Source organism: Xiphias gladius, chromosome 24, assembly GCF_016859285.1.
Source record: "Xiphias gladius isolate SHS-SW01 ecotype Sanya breed wild chromosome 24, ASM1685928v1, whole genome shotgun sequence".
NCBI lineage: Eukaryota > Metazoa > Chordata > Actinopteri > Istiophoriformes > Xiphiidae > Xiphias > Xiphias gladius.
The window spans coordinates 3,126,468-3,149,309 of record NC_053423.1 but is presented as its reverse complement, the minus strand read 5'-3'; the positions used below and the strand labels follow the sequence as shown (position 1 = coordinate 3,149,309).

The 22,842-nt window shown below is 39.8% G+C and overlaps 1 protein-coding gene across 2 annotated transcripts in view; it reads left to right on the top strand.

The window, feature by feature from the left end:
* The window catches only part of LOC120786851 (retinoic acid receptor beta-like), a 145,503-nt gene that overhangs the window by 111,449 nt on the left and 11,212 nt on the right, over nt 1–22,842 (top strand). For both annotated transcript variants that reach the window (XM_040122569.1, XM_040122570.1), the window contains exons 4-5: nt 7,800–7,960; nt 17,835–18,011. In XM_040122569.1, the coding sequence (XP_039978503.1) occupies nt 7,800–7,960; nt 17,835–18,011 (338 nt within the window). The remainder of the gene's footprint in view (nt 1–7,799; nt 7,961–17,834; nt 18,012–22,842) is intronic.

Genomic DNA, 22,842 nt, shown 5'->3' with positions numbered 1-22,842 from the left:
ACAGCTTGCTGATAGTTGTTAACTATTGCCTTTATTTACAATGTGCTTTCCAATTGTCAGAGTAAGAATTTGGCTCGAGGGTGGACAAAGGCCAAAATAACAAACAAATCTGTCAGGAAAAGCAAACAAAGATAACCTGCAGTGGCGCCATTTTGGCTCCTTATATTAGACATGGTTATCTGACAGGAGCCAATCAGCTGCAGGATCCAGTATAATCTGCAACTAATCTCTTTATCGTAGGGCACTCCTATTAGCATAGACACACTTTCAAACCTTACGCACGTCACGCAGTCTTTCAAACCAGAAAAAGAGATCATATATAGACAAACAAAATACGGCTGCGGTCGTAACACCACCTTTCCCAAGAATTAAACACCCGTCTATGATGTTTATTTAAAGTGAAATTTGGGCAGGTCTGGACAAGGCATCAGCGAGTACATTTTCTGTACCAAAGTTTCTCAACGGGCTAATCAAACTCTTCAGAGGGGCCAGCACATCAGAGAAGTTCCTACAGAAACCATGTTAGTAACAAACGGCTGAAAATGAGGGACAGTGATTTTAAGTACTCACACCATGTGGAAGAATAGGAAACCATATCAGTTAAGTATGCTTTGCAATTTTCACTCCTGCTAACACAATATGCATGAGGCACTGGAACATAGCAGGAGGTGCATTTCCTCCAATACACCTCCAGGTGTGTTGGACGAAATGATCGGGTGCGTCAAAAGTGAATATCTCTGAGGCCCATGGTATCAGAGGGACTTGCCAGTGATCTTTTAACAGGTCCAACTTGTTTACAAATTTGGCAGAACCTACTCTGTCTATGCATTCCTCCGTCCTAGGGAGTGGAAGAGTTGGGTTTGATGACTGAATTGACTTTTCTGTAGTTGTTAGAAAGATTCTGAAAACTACTGATTCTGGAACTAACACATAGTGTGAGCTCTGTGTGCTATTACTGGGGATGGCTAAGCCATGTTCAATGAGGTATCTCACCTCCTGCTGCACCATGGCCTTTTTGGTTAGATTAACTCTATGAGCATGTTGTTTAATAGGGAAATGGCCCTCTACATCAGTATCATGGCACAAAACAAACGTTTGACGGGGATGATTAGAAAATATCGACAAGCTATCCTCAATGAAATGGATAATATCTGTGTGAGCTGACTCGGACACATGACACAAGAAAGATTCAAAATTACTCAACACTTCAAGCAAATGACTCTGTCACTGACAACCATGTTTCTTTAAGGAGCAGTAAGGGATTGCACACCATATGGCAAAACAAGAGATCAGTGGGACTGAATCCTAAGGATTCCTGTGTGGTTTCCCTCACAGCAAACAACAAAAGTGGAAGACCCTCATCCCACTCCCTACCAGCCTCAAGGCAGAATTTTCGCAGCATGGATTTCAGCATCTGATTCTATTCTATATTCTAGCGCACCTTGGGACTCTGGATGGTAAGGGCTGGATTTTTGGTTTAATTTTAAGTTCTCTCATAACCTTTGAAAATTCCTATGCCATGAAATTGATGCCTTGGTCCGTTTGACCAGTTTTAGGTAGGCAAAAGATGGAAGAATTTTGTGAGGGCTTCCACATCGGCACAGTGGGACAACCATAATGTGCGCTTTGCAGCGCACATTATGGTTGAGATATACCGATGTCCAGATTTGGTTTTTGGCAGAGACTGGAATGACTGGAAATTCACAACTTCGTGGGAACGAAATACCCGTCCTACGGCTACATCGTTACGAAGTATGAATGAGACAACACTGATGGGTAATCATGGGTGTTAGGGAATTTTCTATTGGGTTATGCAGGTCAAGGATGGGCCTTGAGACAGCTGTCTGAGGTTTTTTGGGGAAAACAGAGCCATCCTGATAAAAGTGAAGCACCATTGCTGTAGCCAAGGTCAAAGGAGATGGCTGTTTTTGCATGCCTAGATGCCATAGATTGTGGTCTGCTAGAATCCAATTGGGCATAGCCAGATAACAGTGGCTCCAAACCAGGATACGCTGACATTTTACTGAGGGCTACATGCAACATGATCTGAACTTACACGTGTAAAAACATTTCTCTGTTTACAGAATAGCGAACCACACCTGCCTTATACTACATTAAATATTCCACATACTGTAGAGGCATTGAGTTTGACCATTTCTGGATGTAAAGTATTTGCAGCATAATCTGTAAAGGCTAAAAGACTGAGCACAGGGGACCAAGCTTCGGAATGGAGGCAGCATCATGCACATAAACTTGTATTGATAATTTCTCCATTCTCCTCGGCCAAGCTTCAACAAATATTTTCAGCATAAGACATTCTTGGGCTCCTGAACACTTTCTTCACTGACAAGTTGACTAGTCGTCAGAGAAATCTCCACAACAGCGGGCACGCAGCTACTTTAACACAAGCTGTCACAAGGGGCTAATATAGGTAAACCATATGTAGCGGGACTTTAAGTATTCTCCTCTTAATACCCCACACTAACATATCAGAGTGCTTGACGTCTTACCTGACAGTGGTAACACACCATCTAGCACAATGAGTGGTAGCACTTGCATCTCTAAGGATGCTCACTGACACTATCTTTTTCGTCACCAATGAGGGAAAATAAGCCCTGAGAAACAAATGGTTTGAATTGGGGATCTACTTCCGCATTAAATGTAGGCTCAGGTTCAGAGAACATTGCGGGAGGGGACACTGTTTTTATCAAAACCATACCTGCCGGAACTTTATTGTTTTTAGGTTGTCCTTTTCTTTTGAGAGCCAGACATACAGCAATCAAATGTCCTGGCTCATAACAACAGAAACGCTAGTGGCTCGCTGGCGTATTTTTATGGTAGTTTTTGGCGACTTGGTTCTTCCACTCAGGCGCTGAATGTGGGTTGCAAGTAGCCGGCACAGAAAATACACTTTTATGTGTTAAAATTAACTCACTGGCCAGGACTGCTGTTTGTGGTAATGACTGTACTTTATGTTCTTTTAAGTAGACAATGATCCATTCTGGCAAACATTTTTAAACTACATATGTCTGTTTGGCAGTTTTATCACTATTCCTGAATTTTTGTTGATAGGATTTAGGGAAAAGTACAGAACTGCAACACAGTTTTTTTCACTATCTCATAGTCTTGGCTCTGATCAATCAAAAAACTAGAACTTCTTGGGCTTTCCCCACAAGTTTGCACTTTAACAAGAGTGACCAAAATCCTCAGGCCAATTTAGTGCAGCTGCTATGTGCTCAAATGCACTGAAATGAGTCAACCTCAGACGCATGAAACAGTGGGACTAATGTTATGTACCTTCTTATGTCAAAACTGTTGCAGAAGCAGCAACGGTGCTTCGGTGAATTGACAAAAGCATAAAAGCAGCAGGCAACCCTCTCTCAAGTTCGAGCCAAAATACAGTCACTTTTCTATTCGATATAGCCAATCAAAATGACAGCTGCTGTCATTTTGATAAAATAATGATTTTCAGCAGCACATATAAATTCTGCCTGATAAATTCTGTCTGGTAGGATTTATTTTTTTTCTTTTTCTACTTAATTTCTAGTGCAAGCTATATAGGCCTATTGCAGTGAGTTGAAATGTTTTACACAAATTGGGTTTATTTCTTATTGGTGTCTGAGGGTCGCACTGATGGGCTATTTAATAGAACAATGGGATGCTTTCTTTCATGTTGATGAGTAAGAGACTACTGCTTCTTTGTCCACAGAATCTGGTTAAATCTGCAAAAAAAGGCTGCTTACTTTATTTGTCAAAACCATGTTTTCAAAAAGATCTTGTAAAAATGTAAAGTCCACAGTACTGATTAAGATATCCATCAAATCTCTATTTTTTCATTATGAAGTCCCTCAAAATAAACATTATATACAAAAAGGTTAATGACAAAAGCTGCACTGTGTGATCACAGAAAAAAAATCACAGTGAAGTTACTGTATGATTGTGCGTCATTGTGCAGCAGGAGGTCATTTTAGAGGAAAACTGTATCTTTGCCGTGAAAATGAAGGTTTAAGCTTTGGAGAATATAAAATAATTCCGCCAACCAACCCCAGACCTTCCTTCACACAGCAGCTAACATTTCTAAGACAAAGGAACCTACAGGGGTGAATGTGCGTCTCCTTTTCTCTGATTGTGCCGATGCATTTTTTGATCTAAAAGTAAGTCAACTATTTCCCTGACTTAAATCAAACAATGGGATGTCGAGTATAACATATACAGTATTCAGGACATTTAAATCTAAGCAGTTTGGAGCAAACATGCGCCAATATGAGAAATGCAACAGCACTGTAATATTATAGACAACACAATCAAAAACAGTAAAATCAGGAAATTGGTAAACTGTTCACTGACAACATATTTGTTACTTATATAGAATATCTGATCCTGCAGTACAATATCCTCTTCCAGTTACTCCAGCATTATTAAACTTTTGTATGGTTACATTCAGGCACTGGCAAGCACTTTGGTTAGCAAAAGATCCAAGGGACTCAGGATGTGAGCCCTGCTTATCTGGTGCCACAGTCCTGTGTTTTGTACACATGCTATTTGCCCCAGCCACCTCCTGGCAAATCCACTGCAATCAATAGATGTACCACACCATTCATTCAAAAATTAGGTTATGTTATGAACATAATCCAGCCACCGATTACAGTTGTCCTCACAATATAATTGTTAAAACAATTTATTGCTACAGTATATAAATGTAGTTTCTAGTAGACAGGGTTATTTCACAGTGGGAATCAAATTCTGAGCGACTGCAGGAACAAGAGGCAGCCTTTTCCTCCCCTCATATGCAGGAAGATCAGTATACAGATATGCAATTTTTGTAAATTTGCCTCTGTAGTCCCTCATTTTCACAGGCTCAAAAGTAATTGGACAATTGATTAACAATTACTTTCATGGTCGTTACTTCATGACAAATTAAGCAAATATAAGGTCTGGAGTTGATTCCAAGTTTTGAAGTTGCATTCGGTAGCTGTACATGGGAACTCTCAATATGTGGTAAGAAGTGTAGATGCAAATGAAGGAGGCCATCAGTAGGCTGAAAAAACAAAACAAACCTAGCAGACAGATGGCAGAAAGTTTAGGAGCGGCCAAATCAACAATTTGATTAAAAAGAAGGAATGCATTGACGAGTTCAGCAACACCAAACGGCCTGGAAAACCACAGAAAACAACTAAAATGGATGATCGCAGAATTCTTTCCTTGGTGAAGAAAAACCCCATCACAACATTTGGCTGGGTCAAGAACACTCTCAAGGAGGTGGGCGTATCATTGTCAAAGTACACAATCAAGAGATGATTTCATGAATGTAAATACAGAGGGTTTACTACAAGGTCTAAACCACTGGTAACACTCAAAAACAGAAAGGCCAGATTAGACTTTGACAGAAAACTTCTAAAAAAAACCCTGCACAGTTCTGGAACAAGATTCTTTGGACAGATGAAACCAAGATTAACTTTTGCCAAAATGATGGGAAGAGAAGAGTATGATAAAAGAAAGGAACGGCTAATGATTCAATGCCACCACATCATCTGTCAAACAATGAGGGGGCAGTGTTATGGCATAGGCATGTATGGCTGCCAATGGAACTGGGTCACTGGTGTTTATTGAAGACTTGACTGCTGATAGAAGTAGCAGGTTGAATTCTGAAGTGTATAGTGCTATACTATCTGCTCAGATTCAGCCAAATGCTGCAAAACTGACGGTGTTTCACAGTACAGATGTATAATGACCCCAAAAATTAAATCAGGTGCAGTGCTGTAGTGGGCTACTTTTGAAGAAGCTGAGCGCAACCTGCAGAAATTATACTCTAACGCACACCATGTTGTGTCCCAGAGCCGCTGCAAGCGCATTAAAGGTGCACCATTTTCAAGGCAGTTTGAAGCGCTGCCAATGTATCATCACCTTTTGAGTTGAAAAGTAAAGAGTAAGTAGGTAAAGACTTGTGCAAAAACTTTATTTAATAAAGACTTTGGCCTTGCCCCCCTTGATTAAGGAGATGCATAGGGATAGAGCCCTATGAATAGCAGGTAATCTGAGATCCCCTGAGGGAGGCTTAGATGGGGCCTTGACAGTGGTGGCGGTGGGTTGGTGGAGAGGTGAAGTTGCAAGCAGCATAGACTGCAATGAAAGCAGAGAGCCATCATAGGTAAGGTGGTTAAAAAGTCACCAGCTAAGATGAACATTTGCACATAACCTGCTGAAATTCACTGATAATAGTGGAGAGGTGGAGCCTTCCTTCTTGCGCTAAAAGGTTCATTTGTATTTGTGGCCACCTGGTAAACATAACTCCAATATACACACTCTTTTTAGCTCTGTTGTTGGTCTCCACTGTGCTCTCCACCTGAGGCAACTATCTGAATCTTTAGCTGCTAAATGTGTTGCCAGTTCACCAGCTAGTCACCAACTGTGTCTGTCTGCTGTTTGATGCTGCGATAGCGTGCAGTGGATTTTTAGAGTTTTTTTCTCTGAAAACAGCTACCTGCTGTTGCCAAAAACAACTCTATACTATCATTGAGAGTGAACCAAAAGAGCAAAAATGCAGCCAGACAGCTAAACAATGAGCTGAAACTCACTATAAAGCTCCCCAAAGAGGAAAAGAGGAGCTGCAGATTCAGCTGATAATTCTCTTTGGGTTCATCACTATAAGCACCGCCTTTCACAATGTCACATGGTTTTCACATTAACATTTGATACAATGTTATAAAATATCAGTTGTAGCCACTTCAAGGCTCCTGCAGCTTGTTTGGGCTGTATGCAGCTGCTCAGAACACTCTGCAAACACCATTTAAGGCTCAGAACAGTACTCACCCTCCTTGTGGACATTTAGAGAGAAATATCATTATGTTATCATTTATAAGTTACAACGTGTAATTTTATTAAAAACAAACAAGTGAGAATCAATGAAAGCTAAGGCTGTGGAGGGCAGTGCACCTGAAAGAAGAATTCATTTTCGGGGATTTAAACTATACCTAAGTCTTTCATGTTTTCCTTGTTTAATTTTTCTTTTACTTGTGATTAGTAATGTGAATACAGCAGTATCTCAGTCTCCGATCCCTAATACTGAAACTAAATATCATTTTGGGGTGACTGCACTCAAAAAAACTGAAATACATTTCGTAATCTTTTGGTTAATTTAAGACCAATGCTCTTACAAAGTAAAAACACCACACTGTACATTACTTTACTAAATGTACTAAGTTGCTTTCCACCACTGATTATATTATGATATTTGCTATACTAAATTAATGAAAATAAATAGCATTCTATAAGGGCTTTTTGGTTTAATTGAAGAACCCCTCCCTCCGACTGCTGAAACCAAACCTACATGCAGTGTTATATTACTTTGTATTTCCGATTGCAGCTTACCCCAGATGAGCCACCTAAAAAGGCATCAAACTAGCTGTAAGAGGAAACTAATGGAAATGAGGAATTGATTTATAATGGGCACACAATCCATTTGTGAAGCACTTGAGTTTTTACAGCCACTTTTTTTTTTGTCTCTTTTTGAGACTTTTCTAGTGGCACTAAGCTGACAAAGACTGGTTCAGCTGACAGAACAATCTGCAGCTCGAAACTTTCTGTCTTTAGTTAAGGTCTCAGTTCATAACTTCACAACTTGCTGTATCTCTAAAAAGTAACCAGAAAAATGCTTACAAGCAACAAAGTTCTGTTGTTCTTCCTGAAATTTTCTTCTATTTAATTTGAATCAACCAACATCCACATTTGCTACAATGATCAAGTCAACCATTTGCAATCTTCATTGTTGACACTAATCCTAATCCTTTGTTCTCCTTCAGCTGTTCGAAATGACCGGAATAAGAAGAAGAAAGAGAGCCCAAAGCCGGAGCTGGCAGAGAGCTACGAGCTGACAGCCGAGCTGGAGAGCATCATTGAAAAGATTCGAAAGGCCCATCAAGAAACCTTCCCCTCCCTCTGCCAGCTTGGCAAATACACCACGGTGAGTTTATTGTCCTGCAGTGTCTGAAAAACATCGTTCTTGAAGGATACATCCATACAGTGGATCAATGAAAAAACTGCACCTCTTTTTGAATCATAAACATAAGAGAGCTGCGCTGTTTCTTCGATCCTGTGACTCTGTATTGGCCAGTGACAAGGTTTGCTTCTTTGATGCGATCCTGCAAACAAGCCCTGAGTGCAGAGCTCATAATGATAATCAATCTCTTGTACTGTACTCTAAATCCCCATCTAATGCAGCTCCTGAGCTCAGATGTACACCACTGACTGTTCAGGCAAATCCTCACCAACACTTCTTCTTCCTCTCTCAATACTTATTGATTGAAGAAAGACAGTAAAAGTCGTGCATCATAATAGCACTGTGCAACTAACATATCATCCCCCAGGCTCTCTCTGTTGAGACAAATCTGAGACTGTAGCAGGATTTGATTACCCCATTTTTTATATGTTGCAACAGTGAGGGGTGAATTTAAAAAAGATTTGTTAAGAAAGGAGGACGTTGCAGCTTCAAACATCAAACCCTCATCAGGGAAATGCTTGTGAGCCAGTCGGCTTCCCAACTGATTGAAGCAGACGCTGACTAGAGCCTCTGGTTTTTGACATGTCTGAAAAGTAGAATAAATATGGCTAATCCGCATTGCATCATCTGCTTTTGTAAATCAAGCGACATATTCATGCGCTGATGTGCGACGGAGCAGAGCCGGGTGTCAAGAATGCTTGTCAGGTTTTGTGAGGGCTTTATTCCCCCTGTCATCTCTCAGCAGAAGTCAAGGTTGAGAGTTCTGTGCAGTCCCTGAACCCTTGAACAGTGGGCCCTGTGCCAAACTAAAGACCCATGAAAGACCAGATAGTGAGGGGATGCTAATCCATGCAGGGCCTTAGACAAGAATCGCCCTTGTTGTCCAGTGTCAAAGTGCCTGACCCTGTATGGAAAGGACTGTACATTCCGCCCCTCTTAGTGACAGTGAGCTTCTCCTTCTCACGAGGGAGGGTTCTGCACTTGTCAGGACTCATTGCAAGAGTTAGAGATCAAACAAATGGCAAGAAAACCTCCAGAGCAAGTTCCAGCACGTATTTAAGATGGCAAACCCTTTTTCGGCTGTGTTTTGAGATGCTTTGTCAGACAAATATTTGAAGCGCCAGGAAGGCTGATAGCTCTATAGGAAGTAAAGGTAGTTGGACTTTGATTGACAAATTGTCATGGCAGCATTGTGCAGGGAGCTGACGGCATCTAACGTGTTTGTTTTTAAGTTGACTTACATAGATTACAGTCGGCGTGAGTGAGCCATGATTGATGGAGGCGCTCCACAAACACTCCTTTATAGGGTGTGTTGGAGAGCAGGAGGGGGGAGGTGTTTGGTTAATGATTTGGTAGAGCTTGTTTTGGAAATGTCATGACACCTGTCAATCACCTGTTTCTACTAAGATAAACAAAACTACCGAGGAGCTATAATGTGCAGTAATGTCTCTCTTGTTGCAGTGATGAAAATCATTCAGTCACTGACAATGAACTTTAGAGCGGAGATGGGTAAGAAATGCTAAAACAGAGCAAATTGTTATACAGTGCAGCTGTTAGCTCTCCGCTGTGTGCAGCTGTACACTGCTGTCACTGTTATTTCAATGTACAGTCAGCTTCCACCTCCACAACTCTGTGTTTCTCCTTACAGTCCAAACACAAAGCTGCTAATCACCGTAACCCTTCTCTACTCCACCCTCATCCGATTTGGTCTCCCACAAGACACTTCCTGATTTTACAAAATAATCAGTCTCTATTCAAGCAAAGCCCATAGCTGAAAATAGTAGGACATGATAGCAAAAATATTGCTCCCCAGTTATGATATAAGCCAGTGTTTGCTGTTTGTTGGAGTGGCAGACGGGCCTCAGATAAAGCCTTAATCTGGATCAGTGGTAATTATGCTTGCTCACAGACTGTGAGAAGTTCCTTATTATTAGTGATTGGATCCTGATGCGCCTTTTGAGTCCTCCTCATCGGAAACAGAGGAGAAGCTCCTGCGCCCATAGATTAGGTTAAAGCTCCAATTATGTAGTGAAATATTCAAATCCTAGTCTGCAGTGATTTAGGAGTTCATTGCTGGGTTAGCAGAGATTGCTGCTCAAGTGAGAGGGCTTAGCTCAACAATGAATTATGCTTCATTGACAGTGATGGCGATGAAAAACGAGCCCGGCAGTTTCAAAGACAAAATAAAACATTAGCGCTCGGTGGGGCCCAGCAGCTCCAGGCAGGGGCTGCTGCTCTACAGCATGGCCCTACATGGCCCAGCCTAGAGATGTATTAGCCACATTACAGTTTGTCTGCCATCAGTACCCGTGGTATCAGGTGCTGGCTGATTTTACTGCCTTTTCTCTTTCTGCATCTGTACCCACAAGCCTGCTGATGTACTGCGGAGGGCTCATTTCTACACTGCCAGCTTCTTTTCTAATACTGCAACTTCTCTAATTTGTTTGGATAAATGTTCTTAAATGAAATTAGAATTCCCCGGCAACTTCCTTGTTTCACTGTATTGAATTATGGGACTGGTGTAATTGACTGAAATTGCGGGGGGGGGGGGGGCGAAAAAAATCCAGCCGCAAATGATCTCACCCTCCTCCCTCCTCGGCTCCTCTTTTTTCTTGCCTCTCCCTCTCCAAGCCTGAGGGAAGAGCAAGATAAGTTGCTTTAATATCAGCCACCTCCAATCCCCCAACATACAGTATGTCTGTTGTGCAAACGCATTCTCCCTCTCCCCCGCTCTCTCTCGCAAACACACACACACGTCTCGGCACCTCTGCCTCCTCCATCCCCATCAAATCACACGTCAGTCAGTGGAATGTGCATCCCTAGTGCTGTTGTGTCGACTGCAGCTCGTTGTCTGTGATTTAAGCACAGCCTTAATGTGCCTCTCACTTAACCCCAGATCATATTTAATGATCTCTCTCTCTCTCTCTCTCTCTCTCTGCTGTTCTCTGTCTCCCTTTATCTCCCTCTCTCTCTCGGGTGGCCACACAATAGATTGTTTGCTCGTGACAGTGTCCAGCAGCCACGGTGCTAAGTGCCTCACAGTAACAACCTCAGGGGGATTGATGTGCTATGAAGAAGAGGGTAGCTCTGGCTGTCTTCACAGTCCCTGCAGTGAGCTGGTTGGGACTGTAGGGGGCTGCTGTGTTCAAGCCCTCCACACTGAAACAGCCCCTGGGGATAGCCTAAGACTGATGTTGAAGTTTGCCAACATATTGAATACATTTTGGATTTTCAGTGAAAAATGTGATTCCACTTGCTTCTTTTTCTTCAGTAGCTTCAGGGGAGTCACTCTGTAAAACCTGCCTCAACTTCCTTCACATTATCAGTCTGAGTAAAGAGAAAAGCAGTTTGTTGTCCGGAAATCACACCTTATATAATTTTTGGGGAATTTTGGTTGTTTAAGTAACCAAATTTCAAGTGAGCAAATGAAGAGACTGTCGTCCACTTACGTTCTACAATCACAAACTTTAACATTGTGGGTATTTTATAGGCTGATTTTACCACTTTTAGATGAATAAAGGATTCAAAATTTCACTCTTGGCCATCGGGAAAAGTCGGTTTTTAGAAATATGAAATTTAAAACTTAACTGAATGATTAAATATGAAAAATAAAATAATTAGAAGGAATGATGAGAAGAAATTTAGAGACCTTGTCATGCTTTCGCCCATCTCTGTTTTCTTTGTTTGTTTGTAATCTTATTCAGCTAACTTGGTAGAGGGATGGGGCATGGGCCAGGGAAGAATCCAGTAAATTTTGGGGCAGATTTACTACTAAAATGTTTTTTCTCTGAAGTCTGGTGTATTTTGTTTGACTTTGGCCTTGGTGGAGGTCTGCGCTCTCTGAATGCCATTCTAGTTTGTTTGTGTTTTTTGTCACAAAAACTCTTAAATGAATTGAAAAGAAGAACCAATACACATTTATCAATGGAAGTTTAAGTGAAAAATTACAATACCAACTTGCCTGTTTGTGCAAAACGACAGTTTTGGCCAAGTGCATTTAGTGTGCAGCCAAAGCACAAGGAATTAGGTAAAGCATTGTCAATAGGGAGGTGTAGCTAGCCTCGCTGTTAGCACCTGGCAGCTCTATTTGATTGCTGAGGTGCAATAAGTTTTTTTTTATTCCTGGTAAGTTTTTAAGTTATTTTAAATTCTGAAATAGTAGCCTCTACCCCAACTGCAGAGAAAAAAAGCTGTTGCGATAAATTGGAATAGGCTTTTCTACCCAGACAAGAATAAAACACAAAGACCAATTTTATGAAATTTGGCGTAAATGGATTGATTACATAAGACCCCTTGAAAATCAATATTCCCTTTGTCTGGGTAATAATATAGTTATGTAATGCTTCATTTTCTTTGAGTGCATCTTCTATCAATTTTATTTATTATTCATCTGTTAATACAATATGTATATTGAAACTGCAAAGACTGAAAGCAATAAAGACAGATTTAGACAAATCATATCAATAATATTGGCTAAGATACACAAAGAGAGCATGTATTCTCTCTGCCCACTCTTATCAGTCTCTCCTGTTTGTCTGTAAATTTAGTTTGTAATTGAAGATACTTTGCGTTATGGAGCTGACTTCAATACAGTTGTTTATGCTGAATAAACAGCCTAGTGTCCAAGGAGTTTGTTTGGAGACAGAAAGCACTCTGTAAAAATGTCTCTTTGTAGTTGTAGTCATTATCTGGAAATAAAAACCCTATGCAGCAGTCAATTGTAGATGCACAAAGCTTTGTTTCTGTCTCTCCTGAGGCCTGTGAATCATACTGTGTGCAATCCTAACGCATAACAATGTTTCTGCAGGGCTGGGCTGTGGCACAATCCTGTTTTCATTCTATCAAGAGCACTATATATATATTTCTTTATTGTTTGTTTACGTATATGCTCAAACTTTTGCCCATTAAGCTGTTACTTAATGAAGAAAGCAAAAACAGGGGAAGCAGAGGAAAGTGCACATGTGAGCTCTTCTTTGCATGAACTAACATTGAAATGACATCTCCCACACAGGTCTTTCCATATTGATGTAAACCTACTCAGATTAAAGCTGAGATGTGGCACTTTAATGTAGTATCTAATATTTTATTTCAAATTGAATGTGCTGAAGCTCAGAGCCTGAAGAAAAAAAACTGTGTAACCGTCCAAATACTTATGGACTTTAAAAAGGATTAATTACAATTAAGCACTCTAGTTTCTACCAGTGACTGACTAATAACATGGTCATGGCTGATACACTTTATTAGCCTTATTAGCCTCAATGTCCATTTACCAGTGTTTACAGAGGAGTTGTCATCAGCATGTAACTGTGACCGACCTCGAGTCCTGCAATAATGAGTGTTTAGAGGGTACTTAAACGTAGGTACTTATGTACTTTACCTTTTAGAAAAATTGTAATGCCCAGATCAGTAGAATACACTCTTGAACTGCCATTCCACCTTTTTGCACATGGTTTCAAAACAATTGGACTTTTTTTTTCATCTGGAACCCAACAGTGGGGCCAGTCCTGGAAACACAAATGTCTGTGAGTGAGTGAGTGAATGAGTGAGTGAGTGAGTGCGTGATAAAGTTACACCATTGGCCAGCCGATGATGCATGATGAAGTGTTGGAGTTTCCCCATTGGCCTTTACTCTTTCAAAATGAATTGGCACAAACAGTTTCTATTGTGTCATCAGGGGAGCGCCTTTGTCACTAGATTTACTGACTTCTCACACCCCTTTAGCGATTTTTCTTCACAAAAGCCTCCAGCAACACATCTAACAACTTTTTGGACAAACCATAGCTACTTTCATAGAAGACAGTCACCAGTATTGCCCAAAAATCACAAGGTTGGGCTTTCCCTCCTCAGGCCGAACTCTCTATGTGTCTCATTTAGTTGACCGCACGGCATCTGACACGGTTGTGAATGAGCTTCCAACTTTCTCTCTAGTGATCATTTTATGAGTAAATAAAGCTGAAATCACAGCACAGCCGTTGTCTTTAATTTATGTGTGGTAATTTTTTCAGACGACGTCGCAGTTGTAAAAACAGGATTTTAGCAGTTGCAGAGCAGCAGCTTGGAAATGTCTTGGAAGTGACTGCTGGTTAACATGTCGTCTTAATGGGCCACATTTCAGTCACTATTTCATACTTGTTCCTTTGTCTGGCAACAGAAACAGAAACACATGTAAATGAGAACAGCTTTATTGGGAATTTGGCTGTATGAAAATACTGTGTATGTGAGCACAGACAGTATGAGAGAAGCAAACAGATAAAGGGTGGTCCACCCATATACTAGGGTTTTACCTTGTCTTGTAATTATTAGCACTAACATTAGCATTAGCACTAGTATGTTGATACAGACTCTACTGCCAGTTTATTATACCTAGCTAAAACTAATGCAGTCTAATACAACATGACGATGGTGATGATGATGATGACGATTATACTTATTATGATTATGATTATGATTATTATTGTGTTTGTTGTTCTTGATGTTAATGACAATAAATGAATAATAATAATAATAATAGACTTTATATATACAGCACTTCATGAGGGTCGTAATGTTCAGTTTTTGTGCTGTTTAGATGGTGGTGATACAGGTCGACTATATGATCTTTAAGCATAAAAAAAAGAAAAAAAACTGAGTTGTGTCAGTTTAAAAGGTCAAGACAGTGACTCATTGGTCGTGTCTTGGCTTTTGTGGTGTCTAACCTACACATTCAATTCTGTAAAGATTGCCCCTCCTCAGTGTGTTAAGTGTTGGTGTGTGCCACCTACTTCTCTGTGAGTGTGTGCTGTGTGTCCTTGCTACATGCGGAGACTCACTCATGTTGAACAGATGGGCTATTCCATGTAAACCGTCAGAAAACAAAATGGTCATCAGATGCTCCATTCCCACCAGCAGCCATCACACCACAGCTTTCCTCCGCTATACCCAAACCATTTCCCAACTGCTGCTCTGTCTGAATCTGTCTATCATACTATCTTCTGCTCTGATGGCCCTTTCTTTCCCTCTTTTTCCTCTTCCTTTCAAAATTGTTTGATGCAGCCCTAATCCACAGTAAATGTTAACTAAACATTTTTCTCAATCATTATCAGTCACCACTTTGAATACTCCTCTTATCCCGTGTATCAGACGAACTGCTGATAATGATAGAGCTAAAAACATAAAGGGGAACATTACTCTGGTATATAAGAGATGCTATGGGGATAAAGTATACATACTGTATATATACACCATTCAGCCACTACAGTAAAAGCATTGACTGGTTTTAATGGCTGATTGGTGTATAGGAGAAAGACAGACAGAGACAGAGCTTTTTGAACAGGTTTCTATCAATTGAAGAGAAATGCTGAAAGTGTTATTACTGGAATTAAATTCCATTTGTCTGTTGTTATGACAAAAAATTTAAAGTATTACAAGTATTTTACTCAAAACTTTGTCCTTAGACAGCATTTAGAGAAGAGTTTTAGCCACCAGAAATAGAGGATAATTGTGCTTTATTTTTGTAGTTAGAGCCATCATTTGTATTGTTATAGCATTATACTCACTCAGTTATTAGCTGAGATGTGGGAAAACAGTGGCATTGCTAAAAAAGAGTCCAATGGGGAGAGAAACATGCAAGCATGTAAGAAATCAGAAGATAAGACCAAAACCCAAACCCTGTCCATACTCAAGCTTTTAAATTTTCTGACCTAATCCAAGACCTGAGGCTATATTTTCATTATTTTTTCCTTAAAGAAAAGGTAAAGTGAAGATGGGATAAACAGTATGATGCTTCCAGTTTGTTCCGGGTCTGCCCAACAGGATTTTCTCCAGTAGGCATCCAAATCAAATAAATAAGTGCACTTCGTTAGAACGACATAAGGTAATTACTTCTGCTGTAAAAAAAAAAAAAAAAAAAAAAAGGACAGATTTTTTCATTTTTAACTTCCATGAAGAATTTCCATGACCAATTTTTACAGTTCAAGTTTTGTTGTGAAAATAGCCTGGCTAGCTAGGTGAGGCTATGAAAGAGTAGCCCACCTCTGCCTTCAGTTGCCTGTGTCAGTCTGGTGTATCAATAAAAGCTAAAATGTGAAAAAGTACAATGGATACAGACTTAGCGATAGTGATAACCATAATTTACAAGTGTTGCTCAAGCTTCCACAGAAGAGAAAAAAAAATGCGACAGACAAAAACATCAGATCTGTGAGTACTAATGAGGAGATTGGAACCTTCCTCACATTAATAACAAAACAAACAGAAATGTCTTGTATTTACATCATGTTTTCCACGTGATGTCGTGCCCTCTTCCTCTTCAGTGGTTTCACGGTGCCTGAACGGAAAGTTAGCACCATGTTTATTTTGATGCACCCAACTTCTAATATTGTAAGAGTAGTGGATAATTATATAGAAATTTGACCATGTTCACAAAATCAGAGGTGTTACTAATAACATTAATGATGGCTTTGTTCTGTTTGAGTCTTTTGACAGTGTGACCGTGAGCCAGCATAAACAATAACAGGACCCCGAACTGAAGCAGCTAAATGGAATTGTTTAGACTTGCCATACATGACATGCATGAATATAGACAAACTTGAACCTGACCTGAGTTCTGAAGCTCTTTGCCTGTCAGGACCCATTGGGTTCAGGTTAGGGTAGCAGAATTCTATCAAACATGTCCACTGTAATAACCCAACACAGTTTATAGAAAGACATCCTGCCTTACTTACCATAGCTGTGCAAAATTAAGGGTTATTACCGGCCTTTCAGGTGCTATCACTTTCAGTTATACTTCCAAATAGAATAATTTGGATAATTTGTTAAAACTGTTTAAAAATCTGATCTGTGGCTTGTTTACAACTGTTAGGTTTCTTGCCCTGTCATAATTTGTTATAACAATGTTGCAATGTTCCCAGATCTCAGTCATCACTCATATGAGTACATGTTACCCTTACTGATAGAAATAATGGCCCAAACTACAATGATAAGACCCGAGTTGTAATAAACTGGAGTAATCCTTTAAAACGAATACTGTTGCAAAAGGATTTTTCTTTCCAGGCATCTAAAATAATAATCAGAAACAACATATCAGAGGTGGATGACACCATCTGTAATGTGATTTTTAATCAAAGGCCATTAACCAACAAACTGATGCATCAATCTCACCTTAGCTTACACATCATCTCCCTTGAGCCAGTCTCCCAGAATTCACGCAACCGCTTCTCTTTCCTCTCCTCTTCCTCAATGCCTCACTGCTCACCCATACTTAATTGTCCACTCTTTCATCTGTCATTTCCTCCCTTTCTTTCCTCTCTCTAATCTCTTACAGCATTTTTACTTCCACTTTTTCCTCTTTCTGCATATTGCAATCAGCTATGTCTTTATTGTTCTCTGGCTTTTGCCCATCCCACTCCCGTCTGGTGTTTGTGTAGGTTCAGGATGGTATAGCTATATTAATGGCACCTCTGGCTTCAAACCGCTCTGTGCTACCTGTCACCGCTCTGTTTCTGCATCCCATCATCGCAAAAGCATCCCACTGTTACGCTCATTATTGCAGGGCCCGGCCACCCAGCTCGGCTCAGCTCGGCGTATTCACAACAACAATCCTGCCAGTGTTTTTGAGAGCTCCGGTCTTATAGAGCCTATTTACTGTATGTAACTGTGACACATATAGAGCAGAGTGAAGAGAGTGCACTGAGGAGATCATTAGCAACAGTCTGTGTACTGACAAAAGTAGCTGCCTCATCACCTGGCGCCTTGTGTATCTGTGTGTGTGTGTGTGTGTGTGTGTGTGTGTGTGTGTGTGTGTGTGTGTGTGTGTGTGTGTGTGTGTGTGTGTGTGTGGTGTGTGTGTGTGTGTGTGTTACAGAACTCGAGTGCAGACCACCGTGTGAGGCTGGACCTGGGCCTGTGGGACAAATTCAGTGAGCTGGCCACTAAGTGCATTATCAAGATCGTGGAATTTGCCAAACGAGTGCCTGGCTTCACGGGGCTGACCATAGCGGACCAGATCACGCTCCTGAAAGCTGCCTGCCTGGACATTTTGGTGGGTGTTAATACTTTTATTTTGGAGGAACAAACTTGTTGTTTAGGGAAATAATACTTGTCCTTCTGTTGTAAAAGTGTAAAAGTGTAAAAATGTAAATATTGTTCATTTTAAAAGTTTAACTGCTGGATACAAGATGTCTCCTACTACACTGAAAAATCCATTCTAAGTGTATGTGCACTGGAGCTTCCAAGTTTCCACATCAAACTTGTGTTTGCATACCGGACTATGATTGGCTCCAAGCTAGTTCTGATGTTCAAAGCAGCTGTAATCAATCCGCTTTTAATAACAACGTATGAAATAATAATGGGAGAACAATGTGACAGTGTGAAAGAGGTCAGTGGTAGTGATGAGCCTACAGAGAATCATCACCTGAACCTGCATTCCCCTCGGTTTTATGGAGCTTTAAAGGAATTCAGCTCAACTTCACTGTTTTGGTTCATGCTCAACATTCTCAGTGTCATTTTCTGTCAAAGGAGGCAGCAGGCTGTAAAAGGGAAAAAGCCCTGATGACCCTTTTATACACTACCTGCCGGGTACCAAATGACAGACACAGTTAGCAACTAGCTTGCGAACATAGTGGAGTATGTAGCCCGCTAAAGAGTCAGATGTTTCCCTCAGGAGTTGAGAGAGAAACAGAACGAGAGCTAAAAGACAGGGAATACTGGACTTACGTTTAGACACAAACACAACTCCAAATGAATTCTAAATTTGCTTTCTTAACCACTGGATGCTTTAATAAGCAACTGTTTGCCAACAACTTCAGAATATTAATTTAAACGGTGTTGATATGTCAGTGTTGTGTTCACAATGTGTTTCTGCTGCCCCTTAAGTGGCAAAAGAATCTCTTATTTCTGGATTACATAAATACAACTGCATAGATGAAAAAAACAACAACAGTATAGTCATATAAAGTAGCTCTGTTTTTAGTTGTAATATTTGTGTACTATACACATGAAGACTTATTATACATGAGTCAAAAAGTTTCTAATTTTACCATTAACTTCTGAAATCCTGGTTTTTATTATTTATTTATAATTTTTATTTTATTATTTTAATCATTTGGAAAGCTACAAAAGATATTGAGTGTACTTTTGACGTGACAATTGTTACATAGTGTTTTCATCTCCCAAGGAATGAATTTCCATGCACACAAGATATGTCAACCTCTGCTCCAATGCATTTCCAAATTGAATTTTAATTTTCTGAAGACCATATATTTGCCTCCAATTGAGTCAATCATCTAAAAACAATTATCTCTGGATCAGCTAAAACTGGCTAGTAAAATTTGGCTCGTGTTCATAGTAATAGAACAACCTGTTAATATGAAAGGCTTCATCTTAAATATTCGCAAAGTACTTTTTGATGGTAAATTTGTGACAGTATTGTGATTCTAGACAGCCCAATGGCAATAAATGGCAAAAAACAGTAAATCAGCACTTGTTGTGGGTAGTTAGTGCTGCATTGTTTGATGCCACTTGAGCCAACATCTGTGTGAATTTAGCTTCCAAAATTTTCCAATAATTTTGAATTCATAAATCCATACGATGGCATAAAAAACAAGATCATAGCATATTTTCACATGTTTGCATAGTGCTTCAGTGCACAGTGTTCCAGTCACAGTCACTTTCCTACCTTCTCATGTATATTAGTAATTCTACTGTGAAGTAGTTTCTCTTTAATAGAGTCGCTGCAAAATGCAAATTTTAGATGCTTCTTCAGTAGAAGAGTAAACTCTCCTAAAATATTCAGTAATGAGCTAAAAACCTCTCCAGAACTGTTCACGGCAGTGACATAACACAGTTATATAAACACACCTCTTTACTGAATAGGAAGTCATCTGCCTCAGTATGTTGTAATATTTATTTTCTAATTTCCTTCTTGTTCCTTGGTGTGTAAAAATCCATTAATTCATTTAGAGTCTGTGGTGAGTTAATAGCTTCAGATCGCTGGGGGAATTGGTGGGTTTAACCTCAAGCCCAGCTCCTGTTAGACCAATCCTCAAACTTATTGGATGACCTCCTCAGCTGGCCAATGGGAGTCAGGAAGATCCGATTAATTGATCATGCCAGTCAATTCAATTCTTCATGTGGAGTAGCTTTCTGTAGATAAGATTAGATTACACACACACAAACATTCCTCAGCCACTAATCTTTTTTGGGACGGTTGCCTGTTTTTTTTTAATATTATGCAGTCACTCACTTAATGATGCTGTGTGTTCTTTATGGAGTACAGATGCAGAAATGTCTGCAGAGCCTGCCGGCTGCCAGCGGGTAAATGTTCGTTTGTTATTTAGGAGTTGTGAAGTGGAGCAATGTAATGTAATAATGTAGCCACAGTAATGAGATGGAAAAAAGGCAAAATGGCTGTCTCTCTTCCTCTTCTATCTCTCTCATGTATGCTTGGCTGTTGTGGGGGGTTGGGATGGGTTATTTAGGCTTATATAATTAAGGATAGTTTGATTCATTTATAATTGCTACGTAATAATTATTCCTGTAATATAAATATCGTAATATAAAAATAACAAAAGTAATAAAAAATACTGAACCTTGACTGAAATAAAGTTCTATATTTAATTACAGAAAGATCTAAAAGAACTAAGGACCTAGCTGCAAGAAAAGGAGCTAGCTAACAGAGCTAGCTAAAGACAAAAAAAGGAAGGATAAACACTAGCAAAATGGATTTTCCACAACCTAGTGACATTTGTTCTTATTAATGAATTACAACTGATTTATAAAGTATCATTAGTAAATGATAACTTATTATAAAGCGTGCGGAGGGCTTATAAAACATGTCAAGATTGCCTCTCCCTTATTCCTACTCATAGACTAAATGAAGGGAAAATTTAGAACCCAAAGTGGCTAACTAGCTGCAGTATGTGTAAGCTAGACTGTATGATGAAGCTAAGATAGCATCTGGCCACTTGTCAGTTGCTTATAGTTCTGATACTTTCTCTCCTTGACTTTTCAAACAGTTATTTTATATTTCCGGACAATCTGACAGATTGCTCGAGTTTTCTGTTCTCTTTGCCTCCTCATGAAGAAAAAAGATAACCTCCGTGTACCGTCACCTTAGAAACGGAATCCACCGGTTTGATTCCACAGATTTGTGACTGACGTTGATGCCTTGTTAGGTTTGCTAAGATTATTATTATGTTGCTTATTACTACATATTGTGAATTTGAAGTTCAGTTTGACTCATTTGAGGAAAGTCCTGACTCTTTTCCAGACTTTCAGATGCATTACCACTCATCAACATAACTATAGATGTGTGTAATGCAACATGACATGAAAATTGAACTGCATTGCAGTAATTCATAACTGCATTATAACCAAATCGATAGAATACAAAATACAAAGGATAAACCTGGCACCCTGGCCATCAATAAGAACAGCTGTGGTTGTTCTTATTGATGGCTTATTACTGATCTGTAAAGTATTAGTAATAAATAATAATAAGTTAATAATAATAGTAATTAGTTACGTTCTTTATATAGCACTTACAAAAACAATATTACAAGAAAAAATGAAAACAGAAACAGAAGATCTTTCATATACACTCACCGTGCACTTTATTAGGAACACCAGCAAACCTAACCAATTATCCAGTCACGCAGATACAGGTCAGAAGCTTCAGTTAATGTTCACATCAAACATCAGAATAGAAAAAAATATAATCACAGTGAATTTGACAATGGCATGATTGTTAGTGCCAGACAGGTTAGTTTGAGTATTTCTGAAACTGCTGGTCTCCTGGGATTTTCATGCACAACAGTCTCTAGAGCTTACTCAGAATAGTACCAAAAACAGACGGTGAGCAGCAGTTCTGCAGAAAGAAACGGCTTGTTGACGAAAGAGGTCAGGGGAGAATGGCCGGACTAGTTGGAGCTGACAGAAAGGCTACGGTAACTCAGATAACTACTCTTTACAATCGTGGTGAGCAGAAAACTATCTTAGAATGCACAACACATCCAGCCTTAAGGTGGATGGGCTACAACAACAAAAGACCACGTTGAGTTCCACTCATGTCAGCCAAGATCAGAAATCTGAGGCTGCAGTGGGCACAGGCTCACCAACACTGGGTAGTTGTAATCTGGAAAAACGTGGCCTGGTCTGAGTCTGAATTTCTGTTGAGGCAGCAGATGGTTGGGTCAGAATTTGGCATAAACAGTGTGAATCCATGGACCCAGCCTGCCTTGTGTCAACAGTCCAAGCTGGTAGTGGTGGTGTAATGGTGTGGGGAAGGTTTCCTTGGCCCACTTTGGGCCCCAGACTATCTGAGTATTGTTGCTGACCATGCGCATCCCTTGGTCACAGTTTACCATCTTCTAATTGCTACTTCCAGCGTGATAATTCACCATGTCACAAAGCAAAAGTCATCTCAAACTGGTTTCATGTGCATGACAATGAGTTCAATGTACTTCAGTGGACTCCCCAGTCACTAGATCTGAATCCTACCCAGTTCTAGCATGGTGTTCCCAAAAAGTGCTCAGTGAGTGTATATCTCTTACATACATAAACCAACCTGCGTACACACATAAACAATTCATTAATAATAATAAATTGATTATTAATTACAATTTATAAACACTTTATAAAGAAAGTGGTAAATTCTCCCTGCAGCCTGGTATATGTGTCTTTAAAAGGCATGACCTACAACAGGTATTGGGCAGTAACTAGTTACTAGTAGCAAATTACAGTAATAACATCACACTCCCCAATAATTAGTAGTGTAACGTATTACTAATACAATTCCTGTAATAATATTACAATTAGCCCCCCCCCCAAAAAAAAAAACTCATCTCAACCTTACTTTTGCTATCACCCAACTA